Genomic DNA, 26046 nt, shown 5'->3' on the forward strand with positions numbered 1-26046 from the left:
CTTCTGTTTCACTACTGAACAAGAACAGCAGCAGATGTAGGCCTGGCCTTTTGCTCTGATCCTCAAAAATGTCTCCTCCCTGACTATTTGGAACTAAAACAGCAGACTATATACACACAATCTGTACAAAGCTTGGATGCCTTGTATACTGATTAAGAGTCAAAGAAATGGATTGGAATTCTCCAATATCAATTACTAGCTATGTGACCTTAGTCAAATTACTTAACCTTTCAGAGTCTTTAACTATTTCTCCGGAAAGTAGTTATTAGTACCTTCCTCACAAGAATATTTAGACAATGTTTAAAGGACAATTACCACAGTTTTAGTGCTCAATAAATGACAGCTTTTTAAACTATTATTGTTTCATGATGTTTGTCTTGAACATTTTAGATTAGACCATAGAAAAATGATGAAGAACCAATCAATTAATAGTAGAGGGAAAAAGCCTTAAGTTCCACAGAGTAGGAAGGCAGCAACTCTTGACCTTGTCTAGATTTGTAACACTGTTATGAAGGTTGATGTACTTTACTATTGTCAGCCCCATTAACACTGATCCATTATTATTGAAGCCATAGTCTATATAACTTTTTTAGTCCTTCCAAAGTGTCAAATACAGAACCAAAAGATAGGTACCAGAGGGGGGTAAATCAAAATAATTAATTTTGTGGATTAAATTCAGAAGGTAGAAATAATAATGGATTAGACTATCAGGAAAGGCTCTGGAGAGAGGCTGGGGATGCGGGGATGGGGAAAATGGGAAAAATGACATTTCTGATTCATTGGTTGTAAACAGAGCAAAATATAAGTAATCAGAGTGCAATATGAAACCAGGGTTTCAAATCTGAGGGGGAAGAAAGAACAGGAGAAAGATGACCAGTTTGGGTTTTGGACCCACTGATTTCAACTGAGCCAAGCAGCCAAGGAGAAGTTGGGGAAAGATTAAAGTTGGAAACAAAAACTTTCTAAAATCTTACATTTCTTTGCTATTCAATCAGATCCCCAAATTGTGTTTATACGTACCAGAATTACAACTAGAATCCTGCCCATAGTATTTTTAAACTAGTCACTTTTTTTTCAAAAGTGATAGAAGATGATCTTAAAATACCTTTTCATTGCAAAAGCAGTTATTTCCATTCAAATAAAAGTGAAATAATGTGAGTAGCAGCCTTCTTTTGACAAATAAGATGAGGCAGGGGGAACCTCACAGAAAGTTGTATCTATACTCTCTTCTTCCTCAAGATAATGCCAGTCCCCAACTGTCTAGATGGATTTTCTGCATCATTTCACATACTTACTTTTCCCAGAAACAGTCACCAAAAAAACATACCCCCTGATGTTTATCTTCAAGTTTTTACCTGAAGCAAATTTTTACAGCCAATTTTGAAATTCCTAAAATCAAATGGAAATAATAATATGACCATAAATGGAAACCATAATCTAACTAATTCAAGTATTTTGTAAGGGTCAATTTTAGGACATATTTTTTACAACTATCTACTGGTCTTAAGATATTACTCCTAACAGTTAACCCAAACACATATTATCTATAATTTAAAGTATCTATCTACATTTACAAGTAAGTTTTCTGGAGTTAAGACTAACACACTTTTTATAAGAACTCTAATTTTTAGCTTGATATATTTGCTGACTTAAGTTACCTGACACATATAAGTTGGTGGGGTTTTAAGATACTATTCCTCACTTTTTCAAAGATTTGTTTCCTTATCTTCCATTCTCAAATTTTTATCTTAATAAAGTACAGCAAATTATATAATACAACACCAGAAATGATCTACTGTATCTAGTTAAGGAGAGGAACACCTCTGAGCGAAGGCACACTCATTTTATAATTTCTAGCCAAACTGCTCTGAGTCAGGTTGATTTGGTTATCTAAGTACTGAGCCAATTGGTGGAATGGAAAGTACCACATTACCAAAATAACTCACTAATAGACCAATATAGATCAATATAAAATACTATATGTTGTATTAGCAAGGGTTCCAAACACAGTTCACATATTAAGCATTACTTGATTTCATTAACTGCAATTAAAAATTTGTTCCTCTTCAGCTTAAGTAATAATTTATAAGCTGTATCACTCTATAGGGCCACTGAGGCATCAGAAATCTGTGTGACTGTACATTAAAAAGCTAATGAATCATGATTCCTATTTTTTTCCCCATGATATGCTTCTGCAGTGCTTTTTAATGTATTTAATATATGAAAAAACTCCCCACAAATTTATAAAGGCACCAAAATCTATTCAACAGATATTATTCAAATGAACATTTTATAAATCCTGAAAAGGTTTTCCAAAAAGCTCATGTGGTTGAAATGCAAAGCCCAGTCCTGAATAACTGCTTTTCAGGGGAATGCTGGAAGCAGTCTTTGGAAACATCCTTACAAACAATACGGTAAATATGCCAACTGGAACTAATTGATTAAATTCACTAGTTAACATTGCTTTCAAAATGTATAATCTCTGGGAACTGAACATTACTCATCCTTTTCTTAGACTTGATTTTCTTCAGCCTGGCAAACATTGCCCTAAAATGTCAACTAAGAATATAAAAGTGGAAATGAGAGAGAGAAAAAATATATGCTTTACTTTAAGGTTATCTTAAAGGTTAAGATAACTTTACTTAAGGTTATCTGCCCTGGACTATTACTTTTTCTTTATTAGCAATAATCCACCAATGATTTCTTTTGAGAAGCAAAGAGATATGGATATCTAGGCCTCCTTTAAATCATCTTCTAGGCAATTATATGGTTGCAGGCAATATTGATGAGGCTTTCCTTAGAACAGGGCACCAACTCTAAGCTGCGAAATATGAAAAAGCACTCAACATCAGCCAATAATGTATCTTCCACTTTCTTCCCAATATTACAGAGCTCAAATTTATTTCGTACTGCAAGTTAATAGCGGGCAGGAAACAAACATATTTAAAGCACACCCTATGAAAAGAAAATTTTACAATGAACTATCACCACATGCAAAAAGAGTTCTGTATAACAAAGCTATTTCCATGTCCCCAGGGGGTGACCCAGAAAAAAGAGTCCTTTGACCTGGTTATAACAGTTCTCTCTCTTGGTAACCTATCCTAGTCTTTAACAAATTATCACTCTCAAAGGTTTCCCTTCTATCAAATCTAAATCCTCACTGTTAGAAGTTCAAGTTCATTTCCTTTTTGAGAAGCCAATTCTTGAAGATGGGTGAAAAGAAAAAAATTACTAGTATTCAAGAGAACAGTATGAAAGCAGGTTTACTATGAGATTTTTGAAAAATAGCCCTGGTACGGTAAGTTTAAAAACAGCAAGTTATATTTAAATAAGAGACACTTCTCAATAGTAAGCCAATCTCCACGTAAAATTGAAACACAGCATTCACTATTGGAGTCTACAGTAAAGGAGGACATATTTAATACTAGATTTGAGGTATTAAAATGTCATGAAAAGTTGTATTTCTACTGTTCTTTTAGAATGGCTCAATTCAGTAATCACCCACCTGAAAAATTTACAAAGCAAACTGACATTTTATAAATTACAGGTTATGTATATGGATCAGGCCCAATTCTTACTGTATATGGTCTAGTCTAAACCTCACTGTGATTTCATCAATAACCTGCAAGAGTCCCCTGTGACACAGGAAACTACAGGTGCTTCCATTAAAAGCCTAAAAAAAACCTTGCTAGGCCAAAGTGGCACATACCTTTAGTCCCAGTGACTCAAAAGGCTGAGCAAGAAAATTTTAGGTTCAAAGTCACACTTAGAAACTTATTGAGACTCAAGAAATTAGTGAGACGCTATCTCAACATAAAAAAATTAACAACAACAAAGACCAGGGATGTAAAACTAGCTTGCTTGGTACCACATGCCCCTATAATTTGGGAGGCAGGAGGATCACAAGTTTGAGGCCTGCCTGGCGATGTAGTGAAGACCTTGTTTCAAATTAAAAAGGACTGAGAATACAGTTCAGTGGTAGAGTGCACCTGGGAATGATCCTGGGTACCAAAACAAAAATGCTTAAAAACAAACAGTAAAAGCTGGGGGGTGTAGCTCAGTGATAGAGTGCTTGCTTAGTATGCATGAATCCCTGAGTTCCATCCCCAGCACTGCACACACAGAAAACCAAGAAACAAAAAAACTCAAACTCAAAAGAGATCCACAGTTCTAAAACTTTTCTGGATATGTTGCTTAGTTGTATTTCTAACGTCTCTTAAACCTTCCTTCACACAATTCTATGCTCATTTAAAATCCAGTTTCCCAATTCAATTCATTATTGGTCTACCAATAATGAAACCAACTCTACAGCCCAATAAGATTGTTTTGATTTTTGATCTCTCCCTAACCCTTTCTCTTTGGACAACAAAATTTTAGTCAAATTCATCAATATGCTCTTTAGAGTACACAGGTTGTAGAATGGCAAAAATGCAGAGTGACAATGAGAACACACACACTGCACACTTTAGGGTACGATTTTATATTATTGCTATCTTAAACAAAGTGGTACTCCACATAGTAAAGACTAGTAAAGATGTACAAAAACAGCATGAGAGACCTATCATCTCCAGTTCTTTTATAGAAATTATATCAAGTGAACACAGTTTAAAAGGATATATCTGTCTATGGATATGTGGCCACTTCTATATTTTTTTTATCAGAACAAACACATTTACTAAAGAAATTTTATATACCAAAGAGAAGATGTAACATTCAAGCCCTATTTGAAAATCCATGCAAATTCTTTAAAAAGGTCAAGATACCTCAGATTCTTAATATTTTTTAAAAAGCCTGTAAGTCTTTAAAGAAGTAGAAGGGCCTTAGAGCTAATCAGTACTATGAATAAATTACTATTAAAACCCACCACTCCAGTACATGAACAAACAGCTAAGTCTTTTTACACAAAGGTATTCCACACTAAAAGAAGTACTTAATTTTATTGGTATAACTTCCTACGAAAATTACAAATTATCATTGGCTCCATCCTAAAATGCTCTGTTTGGAAATAAAGCCTTGCATTTCAAATCATATCTTCATAACCTTAGTAGCAGGAGCCTTAAAATCGTTTTGTGAGGTTTGATAGCACATCAGTGTGGGCATGGGAAGGGATTCAATAATCAACTACGAGACAGCTTTTACCAACACATCCCAGTCAATGCTGAGCCTGATGTGCTATTCCAGAGAGCAATTGAGTGTTTTCCCCACAGGCTGTAACTGATTATTGACTCCCCCCATTAGCATGTAGGGTGCATGAAGGTCCAAATAGAAGGCTGAGGGACTCCTGTCCCAAGGCCAGTGCTGAAAGACAGCCTATCACTTCATGTAACTGCAGTCCATGTGTGACAAATCTGACCTACATTTCTCCCTTTCTTTCTCACTACAGCCTGTCACTGTTTTAAGAAGCTATTTTCAAAAAGAATAAAAGAAACGACTTTTAAAAGTGCTTAGACAACATGCATTCCTAAAGTATCATTTATAACAACCTAATAAGGAATAGTTTATTCTAGAAATAATCATGAAGCCTAGTCTAAAATGGTCTCAATGAGAGCAGAATGTTTTATGATATTATCCATCTTCTTTTAGATTGTCATTTATACAGTCTTGAGAAGCACTACAATTAAAATTTTAATACATAGTATAATTAAACTTAATAAAAGGAAGTTTTAAACATAAAGAACACATGAATTAGGAATGTGTAATTAAATGTTGCTAATAGTTGTGAAAAGCAGATTCTGTAGATTTACAAGACGCCACATCCTACTAGTTCAGTTAACTTCTCAATGGACACACAATAATCACTACTAAGAATAGGGCATAATTAAAAACAGTGATGGGCTAGAAGAGTAAAGGTGGCAACAACTTGGTGCAAATGCTGGAAAATGCTCCCCAGGAGAGGCTACATACTGTGCTTCAAAAGTTGCCCATGGGCTGTGGCTCCTCACCACAAGTACCTACCATGCCGCTGCAGGTCATACTCTTTTTTTGTCTCTTCATTCCCTAGAATTTTCCATGCCTGATCAATTTCAATGAACTTCTGTATACATTCCTCCACTGTTCCTGCTGGCACATCTGTACTTTGTTTATCTGGATGATACTGCCAATCAAAAATAAAGGGGGTAGTGAACACAGTGAGATGTGTGGGGGTAGGAAAAAAAAAAAAAAAAAAAAAATTGTAAATCTGAGCCTAAGTTAAGGAGGTAATAAGAAGATGAAAACTAAGATGCAAGGCAATGAGACAACAGTGTTGGGCACAGGAGACAACTGCCAGGTTAATTAGACCATTGGAGTAGCTATAAATCCACCAGTGACATGATCTGTCACAACGTGCAAAAACAGCATTTTCTGGATAATTTGTTCATGGAATCATTGGTCTCATGGACCATTTACCTAGAGAGGATGACTAACACAAATAGAAATAGGTACGTGCAGACAAGCAGGACATGAAAAAGGAAGAACACAAACTATGCGGACTATGAAGCGTCCTTTATATAATAGGCGTGGCTGTAGTTATCATTACAAATGGACTACTAGTTTTTCTTCTGAAACTAAATTATATAATCATAATATAAAATAAAATGTATCTAACTATAAAAGTAAATTACCTTTTCTATTATTCTTCAAACCTCAAGATTTTAAAGTTAATAATTCAAAGTTATATAATTTGCTTATTCTGGGCCAGATTTGTATGAAACAATTTTAAGAACTCAAAACATTTGAATATAAATTAATCCATGAAAGAACTTTCTCATGTAAGCTTTCTAACTAAGAAATTTCCAACAATGTTTTCAATATGCAATATTTTTTTCACACTATTTGGTCAAAATCAGAAAGTTCTGCATCAACTCAATTCTCAAATGCTAATAAAATGTGGTTTACTGGACACTTCATTTGTACTGTCCTTTCTTTTCTCTACTGATCTCCCTTCTTTTTTTACCCAACAGTTCTTCTGAAAGAATCAATATGTCATTTGGTTTTCAGCAGTCTCTCAGAGAACAAGTGAGTAATGCTATTTAAATTTAGAGACATTTCACTTAAAATAACCCAAGGACAGCAGATAATCAGATATGGAATTTTTTTTACTCTCAAGTATAAATAAGAAACCACTTATTTAGAATTTTCAAATCAGTAATTACTCTGAAAATTTGTTTCAAATATTTTACGGAGCATGTTTTAACTTCAAAAGTAAGCTTAGGAACTTCCTTTGAACGTAGAATGTTTTTTCTTTCTCTATTTTTTCCAATTTTTGCAATGAAAAAACCAAATAACCATATTCACATTTCATGACACATCAATGTTCGTTCACATACTCAAAATTAATAGTAATATCATACAAACTCTTCCACTGACCGCTTTATAGACACCAAAAGGGCACAAAAATTTTAAGTACCACATCATTTTTTATTTAAGTTGCTAAAGCCAGAGTAATTCAGTAAGCTGTAGCAAGTACCACGTAGCTAATTTCATTCTCAAACCCAAATTCAGAAAGTTTTCATTTCATATCATAGACTACTTCTTTAATGGTGGACTCATTTTGATGGTGAACTTCACAGTGTTGACGGTCCTCAGTAACAGAATAACAATTATTGTTATATCTGGCCACACAAAAGAACTGTAAACATATAAGATGGGAGAAAGATGCCTTCTAAGGCAAACAAGAAAAATTAGGCTTCAATATACTTCCTCTCTCCCTACACCAAATCTGTCTGTTATCAACATTTAGGTATTTAAGCTAATTAATATAACGGAGAAAAAAGGAAACTAAGATTTTATTATTTCATCTTCATTTCATTGTGCTCATAAGAACTATTTGTGTACCAAGGTTTTGGCAATCCCTAAAGTTAGGATATTCAAGCAATATCCCTAAGCCAAAATAGAGTTGGCTGTATTAAAGTTCCCTAGCTGATCTGACACTTTAACACTATAAAAAAATGTTATTCATAACAAGTTTGCTATGATTCAATGTTATCACATGCAACGTACTCCAATATGCTAATGGAGTACAATATGGTACAGTTAAGATACATTTACACGTGGAAACTCTTAATTTCAATATATCACAAGCATAAGTAAGGTCCTGGAGAAAGTTTCTAGCTTAAAGTTTCTAGCTTAAGTTTCTAGCTGTAAAATAGGAGTACAGATTTAAAAATTGTTAATTTCTAATAGAGTTAACCTGTTAGGCCTCGTCTTGCACCAACCTGACCAAGAGAGTCTTACAAAACAAGGAGTTGATTCCTTTCTGCTCCAAAGTAAAAACCACTGTTAAATTTTATTATGAGTCATATATCAATTTTACCACAGTCAATATGATTTCTTTCCCTAACTTGGAAATTCCTGATTACTAATGAAATAAGTAATTCACCATCTAAGACTTTCAAGTCTATTCTGTTTTGTTACTAGAATTCAATATTATTTCATGACATTCATATAATGGATACATTCCAATAAAAATGCCAATTATAGCATGAAAATAAGTATGTTATTTGGGAACTAAAGTCTCAGATTAATTTGCTTTGACATCAAGTTTCAGAATAAAATGAAGGTCTAAAAAACAATAATACAGTCTGCGGTAGGCTGGTAACTGTCCCCAAAGATATCAAGTTCAAAGATCTGGTTCCTGTAAACGTTACTTCATTAGGAAAAAAGGAACCTGCAGATGTAAATAAGTTAAAGATTTTGCAATGAAGAGATTATCCTCGATTATCCACGAGGGCCCTGAATTCAATTGAAGTGTTCTTGTAAGAAAGAGGCAGGAGATTTAACAGAGAGCGTGATGTGAAGATGGTGCTGGCCTTAAAAGCTTGGACTATTGCAGCCACAAGTCAAGGAATGCCAGTGGCGACCAGAAGCTAGAAGAGACCAGAAATGGATTCTCCTCCTCATCCTCCAGAGGGAGTGCATCCCTGCCAATACCTTGATGCTAGTCCAACTGTACTGCTTTTATACTTTCATCTACAGAAGTGTAAAAGAATAAATTTCTGTTGTTTTAAGTCATTGAGTTTAAAAATTTGAAATGAGTGTCTCTTTTTAATGTGCAAACAAGCCCTTAACCCCAGGTTTCAAAACTTTCCAATCACAGAGTGTATGTTTAATTTTTCCCTACTATTTCGAAGTTCCTATAAGAGGCAGGCTCCATCATTCATTATCACATCACCATAAAAGACCATGGTCACTTTCTTCTTGTTTGTTGGAAGTTTATTCCTTGTCCTTCTTTACCACAATTCCCAAGAGCCAAACCTCCCAACCCTGAGAGCCCAAAGCTATTCCAACTTCATTCAAGCAAATGAAAATGAAAGACAGATGTAAAATGAAAAGATAGATGTAATCTAAAGCATTCTGTATTCTGGAGGATTACTATCTAATTGAGGAACCAGGAATAAGAAAAAAAAATTACACGAATTTCCTTATACTATCAGAAAAATTCCAACTTAATCTTACAAACACCAGGGAGTGCCAAAGATAGCATTCATCAAGCAGAGAAATTGCTGATATCCCGTAATTAATAAAATAGGCATGTTCTAAAATTAATGTTGCAATACTCATTTATTTTAACTGACCAATTTTTTCCAGTACTAAACCGAAATGTATTTAGGTGGAGTTGGAAGAACTTAAGTCTCCTGAAAGCAATGACCTCAAAGTTAAGCAATCAGCGAATCTTACAACAAAGAGAAAATGAAATTTTTCAAAATTACCATTAACAAAAGCATAAAACAATAACAATTAAGAAAAAGAAAACACTTCAGGATAAGCCAAATGGAGGATGTATCAAACGTCTACACTGAAAACTACAAGACACTATTAAGGCAAATCAAAAAGATCTCAAGGAATGAAAAAAAAAACATGTTCATGGATGGCAAGAGTTGTGACCATTTTCTCTTTATTAATATATTAATGCAATCACTATCAGAATTCTAGCAAGTTATTTAATGAAATGAATGATTATAATATTTATATTTCAAGAGGTACTACAAAGCTATAGTATTCCAATCGGTAATACTGAGAAAGATATACAGAGAAAGGAAGAGACTAAAAAGTCTACAAATGGACCATATGTATATGGTCGACTGAATTTCAACAAAGATGCCATAGCAATTCAATGAGAGAAGGGAAAGCATTTGTATTAGTTAGCGTTCCATGAATGTAACAAATACCTGAGATAAATCAACTTATTAGGAGGAGTTTATTTTTGTTCACAGTTTTGGAGGTTTCAGTACATGATTAGGTGGCCCTATTGCTTTGGGCCTGTGGGAGCACAGTAGCACATCACGGAAAGCATACACAGCAGAGGAGGCCTACTGACCTCTTGACAGTCGTAAAGCAAAGAAAGAAGAGGGGCTAGGGTTCCAATATCCCTATTCAAGGGCATGTCCCAGTGACTTAACTTATGTCGGCAGAATAAAATAAAGGAAAACTCATGGAGGAGTTTAAACTATGAGTGAGCAGAACTAATGAGCAGCTCCTTGTCCTTTTATTATGATCAGCAAGCAGCCCTACATGCCAGTAAGCAGGAACCTTATAAAAATACAAGTTGTTTTTCTCCTGTTAATGTCTACCTTTCCTTCTGGATGTCACAGAGATGACAATTGGCTGTGTAAAGCACATGTCATTTAGGACTTCCCTTCGCCCTGTTCCCTCACAAGATCTATCTTTAGAAAAACATACATAAGTACAACACAAAACGAAGTCACTCATGGCAATCAATTTGCTTCGATGTGAACTCCACAAACTTATTTCCATTAGGCCCTACCTCCTAAAGGTTTTACTATCACCACAGGCTGGGGACTCTAGGGAACATTCAAGATTCAAACAATTTATATAACAAATGGTTTTCTAACAACTAGATATCCATCTGGAAGAAAAAAAAACTCAATCACTATCTCATTCCACACACAAAGATTAATTCAGGATGAATCAGAAATATAAATATAAAACACAGAACCATGAAGTTTCTAGGAGGAAACAAAAGAGAATATCTTTGACCCTTATGGTAGGCATAGACTGCTTGATAGAAAACAAAAACCAGTATATGACACAAAACTCATAAACTGAACTTGAAATTTTAAACCTTTCACTCACTAAAAACACCATTAAGAAAATGAATAGACAAGAGATAGAATGGGGAAAAAGGACTGGCTGCACACATATCTGAATTTGTATCCAGAATACACCATAGGAAAAAATAAAGGAAAATCTTTTTCACAATGATAAAAAGATAAACTTAGTTAAAACTCAGGGGGCGGGGGAAATCTTGATGCTTTTCCAGCCAAAACTAATGATCAGAAAATATGTACATAAATCTGTGCTCAAACTTTTTCATTAGTCACTAGGAAAATGTAAATAAGATAACAGTAGCCTTATAAAATAGCCTAATCCGCAAAACAAAACAAAACCCTGGTAACACCTAATGCTGGTAAGCACAAGGAAAAATCAAAACTCATATATCGCATGCAGGAAACTACTAGAGACTTTCTTCTAAAGTCAAACATATATCCATGGTCAAGAAATTCTACTCCTTGATATTTATCTAAGAGAAATAAAACATATAAACATATGTACAAAAAGACTTATAAAAGAATGTACTAATAGTCTTCCTTACAGTGGCCCCAAAGTAAAAACATAAATGCTTCTTAAAAGGAGTATATATTAATAAATTTCATTAAATTCATGTAAAGGAATACTATTCAACAATAAAAAAAAATTTGACATGATCAATAATATAAAATGAATACTTAGTATGTTGAACAAAAGAACAAAAGAATGTGTACTATACGATTACATGAATATGAAATACAAATTTCAGCACTGCTTTATGGTGAGAGAAATCAAAGTTGGCTTAAAGGTAGGGGGTGGGAATTAAGGAAAGTGGCAGAAGTGAATTTTCTGGAGCAACAGAAATGTTTTACATCTTGTTTGGGGGTATGGCTGCATGGTATCAAAACTCGTCAAACCTAACACTTAAGATCTTTGCAATTTTCATTATATGTGGATCATATTTCAATAGAAAAATGCCTTCAGAAATATGTAAATTTTTAAAAAGGAATTTAGCACATCTTTCTAAGCCAGTCTTAAGAAATTTATTCCAATATTTATCAGAAAAGTACAAAAAAGTCACAGAAAATTAATGAAAAAAGTAATATATGATTTAGTGAAAAGTTTGAATTACAGAGTAGTTTATGGAAATAGTTTTATCTTTTTGTATCTCTGCCAATTCTAACAACTCAAAAACATTTAAAACAAGTGTTGCTTAGAAGAAAGTTTAAGTACATGCAAAATTAAAATAACACAAATGCACAGTCACATCAATGTTTACAGCAGCTCAATTCACATTAGCTGAACTATGGAACCAACCTAGATGCCCTTCAACAGATGAATGGATAAAGAATACGTGGTATATATACACAATGGAATATTATTCAGCCTTAAAGAATGAAATTATGGCATTTGCACATAAATAGACGGAGCTGGAGAATATCATGCTAAGCAAAACAAGCCAAACCCAAAAAAACAAAAGCTAAATGTTTTCTCTGAGAAGCAGATGCTGATCCATAATTGGGGGAACAGGCAGGGAAGAATGGAGGAACTATGGATTGGGCAGAGGGGAGTAAAGGGAGGGGAGGGGCTATGAGGGTAAGGAGTGGGAGGGTATGGGAGGGGAGGGGGTGTGAGGGTGGGAAGGGCAGCTGGAATGAGACAGACATTATTACCCTGTATATGTATATGACTACAGGACCAGTGTGACTCAGCACCATGTACAGCCAGAGGAATGAGAAGTTGTGCTCCATTTGTGCACAATGTGTCAAAATGCATTCTACTGTCATATATAATTAGGATAAATTTTTAAAAATAATAAAATAAAATATTATAAATATCACAATACTAGAAAACCTGAGAGTGATATCTCTGTGATTATTATAATGGTACACGGGTGTCTATTTCAAGAGTTTTAGCAAACTTCTATTTTACTGTTCTTAAATGATTTGACATAACTTTATGATCTAAATAATCATGTCCTCACATTTTAGGGGAGTTTTTCAATTATATAAACTTATGCTCATGACTTTAAATTTTCATGCCATTTATTGAGGATAAGAAACAATAAACATAAATTAAGAAACCTGTTGATATAAAATATAGAGAATCACCTAAATTACAAAAAACATAAAGACAACAACGCAACATTTTATTAAGATTGGTTTATTGTCTGTTTCCTAACTAATTGTCTAATTATAACTTGATGCTTTAACTATAAAATCTTACTTCTTATTAGCTGAGATTTTATGGCAATAAAACAGCATCTGGAACATACGTATTATTTTCATTTTCATTTTAGATTCTCTCCATATACTAAGCCTGCTTTCTAAATTGATAATTCTGGAGTGAATGACAAGTGTCATGTTGGTGCTACTGAGAGTGTTGTCTTCAATGCAGCACTGGCATAATCTGAGAGTTTGTTAGAATAGCAATTCTTGGCTCCATCCCAAATCTCCAGAGAACTTTGAAATTCCTATTTCACTAAATTCTATAAGCAGGCTAAAGTTTGAGATGAACACTGGTAGCCTCTATTGCTTAAAACATGGAATTTAAGGGTAAGTCAGAAAAATGGGTGCTTTCATTAAAATTTCCTATGACAAATGCATTCTGCCAAGTATATATATTTTAAAAGAAGAAATGTTGAATGAGTAACAATCCTTGATTATGTTAACATAAAACACCATTATGAAAATCATATTAGGTGTTCCAATTCAGAAATTTTTTGATATTTGATACCTTTTGTTCACTAATTATAAATGCCAACCTTTTTTATTCCATTGTTTGCTCAAATACCAATTTACTTCAATGAAGAAGAAGCTATTCAAATCTGAACAATATGCTGGGGGTTTTTTATTTTTTTAATGGAGGGAGCATAATTTGTATCAGACTTCAGCTACTCAATATAGAGGTAAATATTTCCAACTACAGGAAAAAATAAAGTATAAATAAATTATGAAAATGGCATAATACAGGATGAAAATACTAGCAACTCAAAAGATGTTTTAGGGAAAATATACACATATATATTCATTTGATTTTCTGTTGCCTAAAACATATGAAGTTGAGATGAACTGGTATTTCTTTAAGGTAAATACATAAGAGAGTCCTATGGCATACTACCCACATAAGTTAATCCTTTACTACACATGGGTGATTATTCTGTTTTGATTTATAAAGTATTGACTGTAAATAAGATATAATAATCAACTATGAAAAGGACTCCGAGAAAAACTGATTAATCAAAAATTCCCAAATAATCAAGTTGATATTAAGGTCTGAGGACCACAGCACTTTGTTTTTTCTCTGTTATTAATAGATGAGTTTAGTACCACTAATAGATGCTAGCTATTTCTAGCTTCAAATTTTCTTGAAGTTCAGAACCAAATTTCAAAATACCTTCCAAAACTACAAATTCAACATGATTTAAATTCCAGTTTATTATCTAGAATCTAAAATTAGACTTCCTATTGAAATTCTTGTTCTGTTAATAGCATCACCATTTCTAATAAATGCTAAGTGAATGAAATAAATGAGGGAAAAATATTTCTCATAATCCAGGCTATAACTATTAGAGTAAACTCCCTTCCCCTCATCCTAAATCCATAGATTCTACCCCACACAATGCTACCTGTTCCCAACTCCAAACCTAGCTCAACATTAGCTCCTACCTGGTCCCTAGCACTTGTCTTTATTATGACAGCAAATTCCTATTAAGAAATAAGTTTAGAGAGGGTAAAGAGGGGTGGGAGGGGTGGGAGGAAGGGAAAAAATAACAGAATGAATCAAACAACATTACTCTATGTAAATTTATGATTACACAAATGGTATGCATTTGCGCCATGTACAAACAGAGAAACAACATGTATCCCATTTGTTTACAATAAAAAAAAAAAAAAAAGAAATAAGTTTAGTCCTTGTTCTCTAATTCTTTCTTTTTCTTTCTCATAACCCTCTGCTTTCTGCCATAGGATGGCACAGCAAAAGACCCTCACCAGATGCCAATCCCTGGATCTTGAACTTCCCAGCCTGTGAGCCAATAAATTTGTTCATTATAAATTATCCAGTCTCAGTTATTCTGTTATAGTAACACAAAACGGTTTAAGACAGTAGCTGTGAGACTTAAACATGGGCAAGGACAAATGTTTAAAAAAAATCCTAATCTTCCTTTCTCTGCCCCTTCTAGTCTTCCTGAATGGAAAGTGTGAATGTTTCATATACCAATTCTGCAGTACCAAAAACAGGGGGTGTCATCATGACAGCAAATCTTATCAATATTTCAGCAAAAAGAGAGTTGGATGGTGTTTTTGTTTTTGCCAACGATTCCTGGGACGGAATCCCATTCATGTGCTGTCTTGCCAAACCGCAATATGACCACTGCTGAATTTCTATGTTACAGTGGATACACATTCTAAATAGATTATAATGTAGAATACCATTAAGGAATTTCAAAATGCAGCACACAAACACTGAATAAAACTTATTGTGGTTATTTTTATTTAGGGTTCTTAAACTTTTATGGGTCTAGTCATCACAATATTTTGAGGCAGTCATCAAGATAATAAAAACTCATTTCTTAGAATATCTGTTGAGAAATAAAATGGAAAGGTGAAATTGAGAGAATTATACAAATAATAAGGCATGAATAAATCTGACAACTGTAACAGCATTCACCAATATTTTTCCTCATGAAGAACCACTTTTGATTAACCAAAGCATTAAATATAGGCTTTATTAAAATATTTCAAGAAAATCAAGATTCTTAATTTTTGATAGTTTTATAAAAAACCAAGAACCTTCTTCCCCTTAAATACTTATTCACACCCCTTACTTCTCCCAGAACAAGACAAAGAAAAACCAACAGTTTAGCTACTGTAAGTTAATTCCAAATAACTCCATCTCTGCTCTTATCCTTTAAAAGCTATGATAGCCATATTTAAACCTTATCAATAGTTCCTAACTCCTCCCCTTTTCATCTGCTTTTCTCACAAAGCAGTTTCTCATGGCCTTCTTGCCCTTTCTCCTCCAATCTCCCCTTAAAATGCCTCCTAAATCTTTCCCAGATCTCCAGCCATCTTATGATTTCAAAGCACACTGGTTCAGATTCCTCTTCAGCTGCTGAAGAAGCTGGGGCTCTTTTCTGAAGCCTCACTTTCCTTTCACGTGTGAAAGAGATAGGATGCCTGAATTTCCTTTAGGCCCACTCTCCTGTGGTGTCACTACTGACATCACCCTCTAGAAAGCAAGAATCAAGAGTGGCTAGAGGGAAGGAGGCTGTGGGCATGACTACCCCCACCACTGAATCCCTAAGGTTTCTAAAAGGAAAGTACACAGACAAGGGGATGTCTTCATGAAATGATTTTAAAAAAGGTAAGGCTCTGGGAAAGTAGTCTCCCTCTGCCATTTTGCAATGCAACAACTTTCCATAATAACTCTCTACAGAAGAGTCTATATAGGAGGGAAATAATATTGGAAGGGCAAAAAAGGGTACAGAATCACCTTGACTAATATTCCTCAGGTATAGGTAGGTCTTCCTAATACACTTCCCCTTCCTGCTTGCTACAGTTAGCAATGATTAAAATTTCCCCAAAATTACAAATACAGGGGGAAAAACTGTTCCTGGGTCATCAAGTAGCGATAGCAAAATTATTCACACCAAGAGCTAAGCTTTCACATTAGAAAACTAGAAATTCCTAAGTTGATAGATTAAAACAAACAAAAAAGACAACAAAGAAGAGTCCTTTCTTTGTATAGAGATCTGCCCTAGTTCATTGCTAGCTCTACCTCTCCAAAAGAATATATCTTTTTATATGTTTTTTTTTTTTTGTAATGTTGAATTATCTATTTTTTACAAAAAATCATTGGGTTTTCAGATATAAATTTGTGTTTCTAATTTTCTGTCAAACTACCCACACCTTGTAAGTACGACCCTGACTTTTTTTTTTTCAGTACTGCTTTACTAAGAGAATTCACACAAGTCACCCTTTCAAGGTGCATAATTCAGTGGTTTTAAGATACTTAGAGTTGTGCAATCATTACCATTGCTTCATTTCAGAACATTTCAGCACACCTAAATGAAACCCTGTGCCAATCAGTAGTCATTTTTATTTATTCCCACTCCCCCTCCCGCAGTAACCATTAATTGACTGTCTATCTCTGTGAATTTGACTACTTTGGATAGGAACGATAGACATACAAATACACATGCATATTAATTAGCTGAAAAGAAAACTTTTGATTTTTAAGTATCCATATAAAATATCTTGGTGATGAAAGGTTAAGAACTTAAAAGACCATATGCAGACAAAACAAAATGTAGAGCTCTGGATACATAACGTATCAGCAGCACTTGTTAAAGTATCATGAATTTAATTATAATAGAATCCTACAAATGACATATGTTTTTTAGAGTGAGGCTTTACTTAGCCACATTGAAAGAGCAATATGAAAAAATGTACATTCTTTTGTCTTAACAGAATCTCTGCCTTCATCCTCCAAAAGAGCCATTTTAACACCACTGATGGTTTTTAAGACACAACTTGGTCTTTGGAACTGTTTTTAAATATTCTGCTAAGTGTCACAGAACACACTGACTGCCTTTGAGACCAGAGGCTCATCCTGAGATTACTGGTAGCTCCAAGGAAGAGAAAAATGAAGAAGAGGAAGTGTGCGTGTTTGGTTGGGCAGAGCAAGATAAGAGAAGCAGGCAGAGAAAGGGGATGAGAAGTAAGTGGTAGAGAAAAGGGAGACTGAGGGAGGAGGGGAACTGGAGAATAGAAGAAAGAGGACTTAGAAAAGGAAAAGAAAGCCTAAGAAGAAAAAGAAGGAAAAGGCAGAAGAACGCTGAAGGAAAGAAAAAGCTATGTAATATTTATGGTAGATAATGATGTCTATCAAATAAAGAATTAAGATAGAGAACTGCAGGAACTAGATTCAGAGAAACAAAATATGAGAGGTGAATGATTCATGGTTGATAATTCAATGCATGGCAAAAACTTTTTCATAATAATATATACTTGAACTGTAAAATTTAGTAGCTCTGAAATACAATCTTAAACCAATTCCTCTCGCTAGTAACATGACTTTATTTTCTGAGTATGTAAAAGAGTGGCAGAACTCCTCTTTCTTCGTGACCGTACATAAGATATGAAAACAACTTTAAATCTTGTTTAGTGGCTTAGATAACCAACTTAAGTAGGAAGCCAGATACTCCCCTTCTCCAATGGTAGGAAGTAAGTCTTTGATAACATATTCAACATGAGCTACAGAGAGAATTCAAAGATAAACAATCTCTGCCTCCAATCTCCCCAATGATAATTAACAGTAGGGCACTGGCTGACTTTACCTGCTCTCTAGTAATTAAGGACTTCAGAAACTGAGGTGAAGCTAAAGTCATCCCTGCTAAGTAAGAGTGATGATGCACAGAGACTATAGAGCTGTTCTCCTACAGCAACCTGGAGCCACCAACATGATGCTCTATGACCAAACGAGGCCATCAGATACTAATTAGGTAGTGTGTTCTGTCAACGCTTTCATGCTCTTCTTTTATTAATTGATCATTCTTCCATATAAATGATACTAGTACATTGGCTTTGAATTCCCTCAAGTGCTTTATCCTTGCATTAGAAAAGTAAAGAAGATGTGAGAAAGAAAATGAGACAAGATAAACTCTACCTATCTCATATTTGAATCAGCTCTAAACTGTTTTTACAAAAGTTCCATATTTCTTTTATGCAGAAATGCTCCTGTGGACCTAAAATGTAAAAAAAAAAAAAAAAAAAAAAAAAAAAAAAAAATTCTTAAATGACATATAACTTATATTAATTTCATTTTATAAGTTATAGGAAACCACAATTGAGAACAAAATGTAGACTAAAATCACTGGCACTTTAAGATTAATGGTGGGACTGAATGCATATGGCTGGAGAAACGAAACTCAATAAACAAGACAGGTGACCTTAATAGTGATAGAAACAGATGAGTAAAAAAAGCAGCAGCATTTAATAACTAGAGTTAAATTCAATGAACTTAATGTACTATTTTTGAGATAAAGCGCTAAGCAAGCGTGTTAGGATATCAAGAAAATACATATCCTCTGAGATAATTTTTGGTTTTCATGATTGCAAATCACTATTATAAGGCAGTCGTTAAACAGTTGATGAGGAAGTGCTGTTAAGATTACACCTCTAATGAATCTGAACATAACTTAGATAGGCAGGAGGGACACGCATTGACTGGAATGGCTGTGCTTTGATGTTTTGGTTCCATGAGACGCCTATTTGTTTAAAATAAGATCATGTAATCAAAAGTTAGGTATAAAAGTACTATAAAGTGTGCCCTTTACACTTTGACACTACATTAAGATTATAAAAGCTGAAAAAAAATTCCAAAATTAGTCAAGTACAACACACTACTGCCACCTAATGCTTAGTAAAATATTGCCTAGAAAAGCAGTCAACATTTCGTTTGATGTTGACAGTTAACAAATAAAAACGATTTTTACTAGCATTTTCATTATTTTCCAAGTTTCATGATTTCAACAGAGAACATATATGTAAGGACTGGCAATCCAAAAATGTGCTTATCCACCACCTTACTACCTTACTACACGCCAGACACTATGCAGTCAATGAGGATATACTGAGACTAAAATAGGAGCCCTGCCCTTGAGGACTCACCCAGTGGGAAAGGGCAAGGCAGGCTTGTCAACAACTAATGTAATAGTTAGGATGAGGTGCTAAGATGACAGCACAAAAAGTTGTTCATTTCAGAGTAAGTCAAGGAAGATTTTGTAATAAAAGTGACATCTGACTGGATTTTGAGGGAGGAACAGGAGTCAGCCTGTGGAGGAACTATGGGTGAGTGAGCGGGAAAGGGCATTCCGGGCAGAGAAACAGCAAATACAAGAAAGTACTATGATACACATTAGAGTAATGAATAGAAGGACTGCAAGTCAGCCTGAAATTGAGTAAAGGAATGGTTGGATAAGGGAAAAATATTGGAATGGGCAGAGTATGAATAGGGAGACAGGCAATAAGAAACAACAGCATTACAGCACTCATGATGAATCTGCTAGGGATGATGAGGATCAAAGTCAGGAGTCAGATAAGGGGAAAGACGGAAAGCTGGAGACATGAATTTGGAAGTATCTGGGCAGTAGATAAGGCTACAGGAATGTACAAACAGCAGTTCTCTACTTATTTTGAGTTGTAAACTTCTTTAAGAATTTAATAAAAAGCTAAAATTAGGGAGATACAAACATAATTTTGCATGCATTTGAGGGAATAACAGACCCCTCTAAGTGCACTTGGGCTTCAATAGCAAAAATATCATGGACTAAATTTGTTTCTCACAATTTTGAAGGCTGGGAAATCTCAGAATAAGACAACAGCACATTCCCTGTCTGATTAAGGCCTATGTCCTGGTTCACAGGTGGCCATTTTCTTGCTGTGTCCTCTTGTAGTGGAATGGGTAAGGAAGCTTTCTGGGGTCCCTCATTCAGGAGGGCTTCACCCTCATTCTGTCAATTAACCTCCCAAGGGTCCCACTTTCTAGTATCATGCTGTGGACTAGAATTTCAACATTTGAATTTTAAAGGGATACATTCAGTCCATAAAAGTCCCCAAGAATTCTCAATTTGATTGTGGACTTTCAAGGTTAGTAAGAAGGCATATTTGTCATGAAAGCATATATTTAAGATAATATATCAAAAATATTGTTTTAACTTGATTTATAATTATAAAATATTTAAACATCTGTTATGTAGACTCCCATATATATTCTTTTCCTGAAACTAAAATTTTTGCAATTTTTCCAAAAGAGGGAGCAAATGAAAAAAAATTCCAGAAATTTCTTCGTATTCTTATTGACCTTCGTTATTGGTTTATCTATTTTGAAACATGAACAACCATTTCGATATCAATTTATTTATAAAACTGACAGAACAATGAATGATTACACTTTGATATTTTCTAAGACCATCTTATATGCAAAATATACTAAAAGATACCTTCTAAAATATATTTTAGATGTTTTTGTGGCATATTCCTATAGTATACATATGATATGGCATGTGTGGAATGGACAGGAACATCTAGGTAGTCCAGAGTCTGAGGGAGTTCCAGAAGCAAAATGGTCATTCTAAGAGTAGATTCTAAAATCTGCTTAATATATATGAGATGATCGTGGCCCAAATAAAACATGGTTCAGGTAATCTGCTTTTCTTGCCCTTTTCATTATGTAGTAATAAACTGTTTCAGTTAAGTACTTCATCATGTGAAGTTCATTTTAATGTTTACTTTCTTAGCTAATACTAAGATTACAAAATAAGCCTAATAGGAGTTTATAATAAATTATGAATAATTTTTAAATTTATAAAATGATATGCAAGTCACTGTGATTATGAAAGTTATGTCTGAACTAAAAAGACACATTAAAATGAGTAACTGAAGCTTGCTTTAAAAGTCTTTTATTAGCCTTATTTTTCACAACTATTAATTTATTTTTTCTAAGAGAAAGTATTCTTGAACTTAAAACCTGAACACTACATACTTGTATTTCCTATTTTGTTTTTCAGATACTTCACCTAGTACATTTATTCACCCTGATCTAAATATTCTCTTCTGCAATACTATTTAAAGCTCTCAAAAATATGTCTTCAGATTACCTACTGAAAACCTCAAGTGAAAAATGTTCCACACTCTTGGCTGAGTTACTAAAAATTAAATATAACAGCTGGATAGCCTCTGAGGACAGGTGTAGACAAAACATAGGTTCAAAGAATACCACAGATGCAGTCACTACAAATGCTGTGGCTCTATTCTGTCACTGGTTCACATGAGTCAAGAACTATCTAACATCATCACTGAACTTGTAAGGAATAGGAGAAAAGGGAGAACCATTCTGCAGTCCATACAGAGGTCAAAAAAACAGGAGCTAACTTCTTTCCTAACCCTTTTATGTCAGCAAAATCCAGTGCAATTCAACCAACACAAAGATGGTGCTGCCAAAGACAGAAAAATAAATGAGATATCTCTATCTTCAAAGATTTCACATCTGGCTGAGCCATTAGAATAATTACAGTAAAGACAAGATGTGGTCAGTGGAATAACAAAGTTACAAGGTATCAGTGGAACACATAAGGGGAAGCTTTTTTGACTGACTATAAGGGAAAACTTCAGGAAGAAGTTATTTGACTTGTACCTTAATGCAAAGTGGACCTCCTCCTAATTGACCAGAAAATGGGCAGAATGGGAAGAGACCCTCCTACTTCCAAGGGTGGTGGAGCTAGGTTATTTAAATAAATCTTCCCATTAAGAACTATAAAACCTAGATAAAATATATTTTCAAAAACCTTAAAAATGATAAGAGAGTGGACAATATAGTAAGGCCAAAACTGAAGAGAAAATAATCCAGGGTTTTTCTGAAGTGAATTTTCATTTTGATAACCCCATTTGCTTACACATACCAAAGGGGACTGACTGAGGTACAGATAACAGGTACCTGAAACAGAAAACACAAAAGCTGTAACTGATAAATTTAGCTGTGTAGAGATTTACACTGCTACATTAAGATGAGGGTCTGGTCTGTTGTAGGCAGGACATGTTCCCACACTTAACACATACGCTAGGCTTTGTCCTTTCTTCACAATACAGCAATCAAGTGGGCATTTCTTTTCTACAAACTACAAGCAAAACACGCTGTGCAAACTTGCTTTTCCATTCCCACAATGGCAAGAGTTACTAATTTCTCAATACACAACTGAACACTTTCGGAGGAAGAGCAGATTTCACTGGTGTCCAGGTCTGCAGGCAATGTAAAAAATGTCACTAATCAAAACTACTCTTAAAAATCTTTATATTTTTCATTAAGTATTGCATCTGAAGTTTCCTAAATATAACCTGTGACACCATGATATAATGAATATCTGATCTCTATCCCTGGTTCCAGGCATATGGCTCCTAAAACCTTTGGAATCTCTGGACTGAAAAGCGTGTCTTTCATACGTTAATGAGATGACTGGTGATTGAGGCCCCCTAAATAGATTCTGGATGGGGGCTGGTCACCAGGAAGCCTAAGGCATGATTACAGAGTTGGGACTTTCAGCCCCAACCCCCAACCTCCAGGAAGGCAAGAGGGACTGAAGACTGAGTTGATCACTTATGGAAATAGCCCATGATTATAATCTATCATGCCTACTTAATAAAGTCTCCACAAAACTCTGAAAGGACAGGGTTCAGAGAGCATCCAGGTTGGTGAACAAAATCACATTCACTGGCTGAAGAGTGCTGTACGCCAACCCATGGGGATGGAAGCTGGAAGCTTCTGCATTAGAAATCTTTCTAGAGCTCACCTCACCCTATGTATCTCTTCATCTGGCTATATGTTTAAAATATTCCCTGTAATAGCTGGACATGGTGACACATGCCTATAATCCCAGCAGCTCAGGAGGCAGATAGAGGAGGACTGAAAATTCAAGACTTTAGTGAAACCATAAGCAACTCTGTGAGACCCTATCTCAAAATAAAAAAAATAAAAAGGGCTGGGGATGTGGCTCAGTTGGTTAAACACCCCGAGTTAGATCCCTAGTACCAATAAAATAAAATAAAATAAAATAAAATCCCCTGTAATAAATGAGTAAATGTAAAGTTTCCATGAATTCTATAAGTTAATTAATTTGAACTGAGGAGGGAGTCATGAGAACCCTGATTTACAGCAGCTGATCAGAAGCACAGGTCACAACATGAGACTTAAAACTGACATCTGAAGTGGGGTTCGGACAGGGGGAATCCTGTGGGTCTGAACCTGGGCACTAACACAGGTAGAAAGTGTCAGAATGGAATTATAAGACATCCAGCTGGTATCCTCCAGAAAACTGCTTAGTATTTGGGGTTCCCTGTATATTTGGTGTACACAGAAGTATTTTACCGTGTATAGTGTGTGAGTAGGAAAACACTCTGATTTTTTCATGTATTAATATAACCCCTATAAAGCAGTAAGTATACATAAACATATGATACATATGGTAATAAAAAACATTCAGAATACAATCTACAATATTTAACCTTTTTCTGACTGAAAAATAACTAAATTTGCATAATGTTGTTAAGCTATATTTTTATATCTCTGTCTGGTGCTCTAATTACATTTTTTTTTTTTTTTTTTTTTTTTGGGTGGGAAAGTATATTAGGGATTAAACCCAGGGCCTCAAACATGGGAGACAATTACTCTACCTCTGAGCTAAAACCTCAGCCCTTTCCATTTTATTTCGGGACATGGTTTTACTAAGTTGCAGAGGCTGGCTTTGAACTTACAATCCTCCTGCCTCAGGCTCCAAGATATTTGGAATGACAGACATATGCCACCAGACCCAGCTCTAAATGCATTTTATACATAGCAATGATGATAATTTACAATAAGGTATTGTAACAAGAGAAAAGGTATCTTCAAAAAAGAGTTCAAGGAGTTCATGGCAAGAAGGGAACTCAATTTAAGATAGGTGGGGTTCTTAGCATATGTCAAGGAAAAAAATTTCAGCACATACCAGTCAGAAGTATAGGTAGAGATTTAAAGAGGTAAATACATATTCAAGGGAGAATGAAGGTCACCCCCAGAGAGATGCCTTTTGTGGTTCCTGACTTTTATTTTTATTTTTTTAGTACTGGGGATTGAACCAGGGGTGCTCTACCATTGAGCTATATCCTCAGTTCTTGGCCTTGCTAAGTTGCTGAGGCTGGCCTCCAACTTGTGATCCTCCTGACTCAGCAGGAGGCAGGCAGGCACCACTACACTTGGCCCAGTTCTTTTAAAGGAAACTTGGAAAGGGGTGGATATGGAAAGATATGTAGGAATGACATCAATCCGGTGATCTCAAGACAAATTCTTGTGGTCTGGTCGATAACCAAATTCTTATGCTGATGTGTTCTTCATTATCTGGTCAGTAGATCACACTGAAGAGTCCCCCAAATTATAGTTTACTCAAGATTTTGTGTCTCCCTTTTCTTAATCTATTTATTGGGGTATTACTTAACAGTGCACAGGTAGATTTAGATATTTCCCAGGAATTCTGGGAATAAAAAGGCCTACAAGAAAGACTGGCTTAGGTACTGACACCTGGAAAATATGTGGAACTTCTGAATTAAAATCTTATTTCCTTGTCCTTTATGTCTCCTTTCTTCCTATTTCTTATTTCTTCTATTGTACATCAGTACCACATGCAAAAAGTTGGCTAAATGCTCTACATTATTTCATTTAATTTTTATGAAATCCTCTGAGAAAGATATTATCCTGATTTTTACAAACAAGGAAACTGAGGCTAAGAGAGGTTAAGTCATTCTTCCCGGGTTACACAGATGAAAACTGGCACAGGTGGAGAGATCCAAGATGGTGGAATAGAGAAGGTTGATTTCATGGTTGTTCTGTGGTGTGAAACCAAGAAAGCAGACAGGCAGCTTTTCTGCAAGGTGGGTGAACAAAAAAAAGGAGGGTGGGTACTGTACTGGAAAATAAATCCAGACGCAGGAGGCTGGATACAATAAAATAAGGAAAAAAATCCCGAGTGGCACTGCCGCTACCATAGCCAGGTAGGAAGCTCCAGCCAGAGAGGTGCCTCCGTGAGCAAAGTAGAGGAGGAAGGGGATTAAAGGAACCCCCATCTTTGGGAGGCTCAAAGTGTGTCTGGGAATGGAATGTTTAAAAATCAAGGAAATTGCCCAACAAACCTGAAGTCACTCCAGGCAAGAATCATTTTGTGGCACAGGGGCCAGCAACTGAGGAAGCCCATTCCTGGCAAACCCAAGTTTGGCCCGAAATACAAGCCCAGTAAACACAGGCTACATGACATATTGTGTGCTTAGGTGACCAGAAGAAAATCAAACGTAGACAGAGGTTTACACAGGAGACTCGGAAACCCACCTGGCTCTACCACTCCTACTCCAACCCAACTCTGCATGACCAGCTGGGAGAGGCCAATCTACCCAGGAACTCAGAAGGGCGGAGCCAGCAGAAACTGGAGACTGTAAT

At 35.2% G+C, this 26046-nt stretch overlaps 1 protein-coding gene across 5 annotated transcripts in view; it reads right to left on the reverse strand.

The window, feature by feature from the left end:
- Positions 1-26046, reverse strand: part of DNAJC24 (DnaJ heat shock protein family (Hsp40) member C24) — a 69321-nt gene that overhangs the window by 24697 nt on the left and 18578 nt on the right. For all 5 annotated transcript variants that reach the window (XM_079105492.1, XM_079105491.1, XM_079105488.1 and 2 more), the window contains exon 3: positions 5956-6094. In XM_079105492.1, the coding sequence (XP_078961618.1) occupies positions 5956-6094 (139 nt within the window). The remainder of the gene's footprint in view (positions 1-5955; positions 6095-26046) is intronic.

This window comes from Sciurus vulgaris (assembly GCF_902686455.1).
Source record: "Sciurus vulgaris genome assembly, chromosome: 11".
Classification (NCBI taxonomy): Eukaryota; Metazoa; Chordata; class Mammalia; order Rodentia; family Sciuridae; genus Sciurus; species Sciurus vulgaris.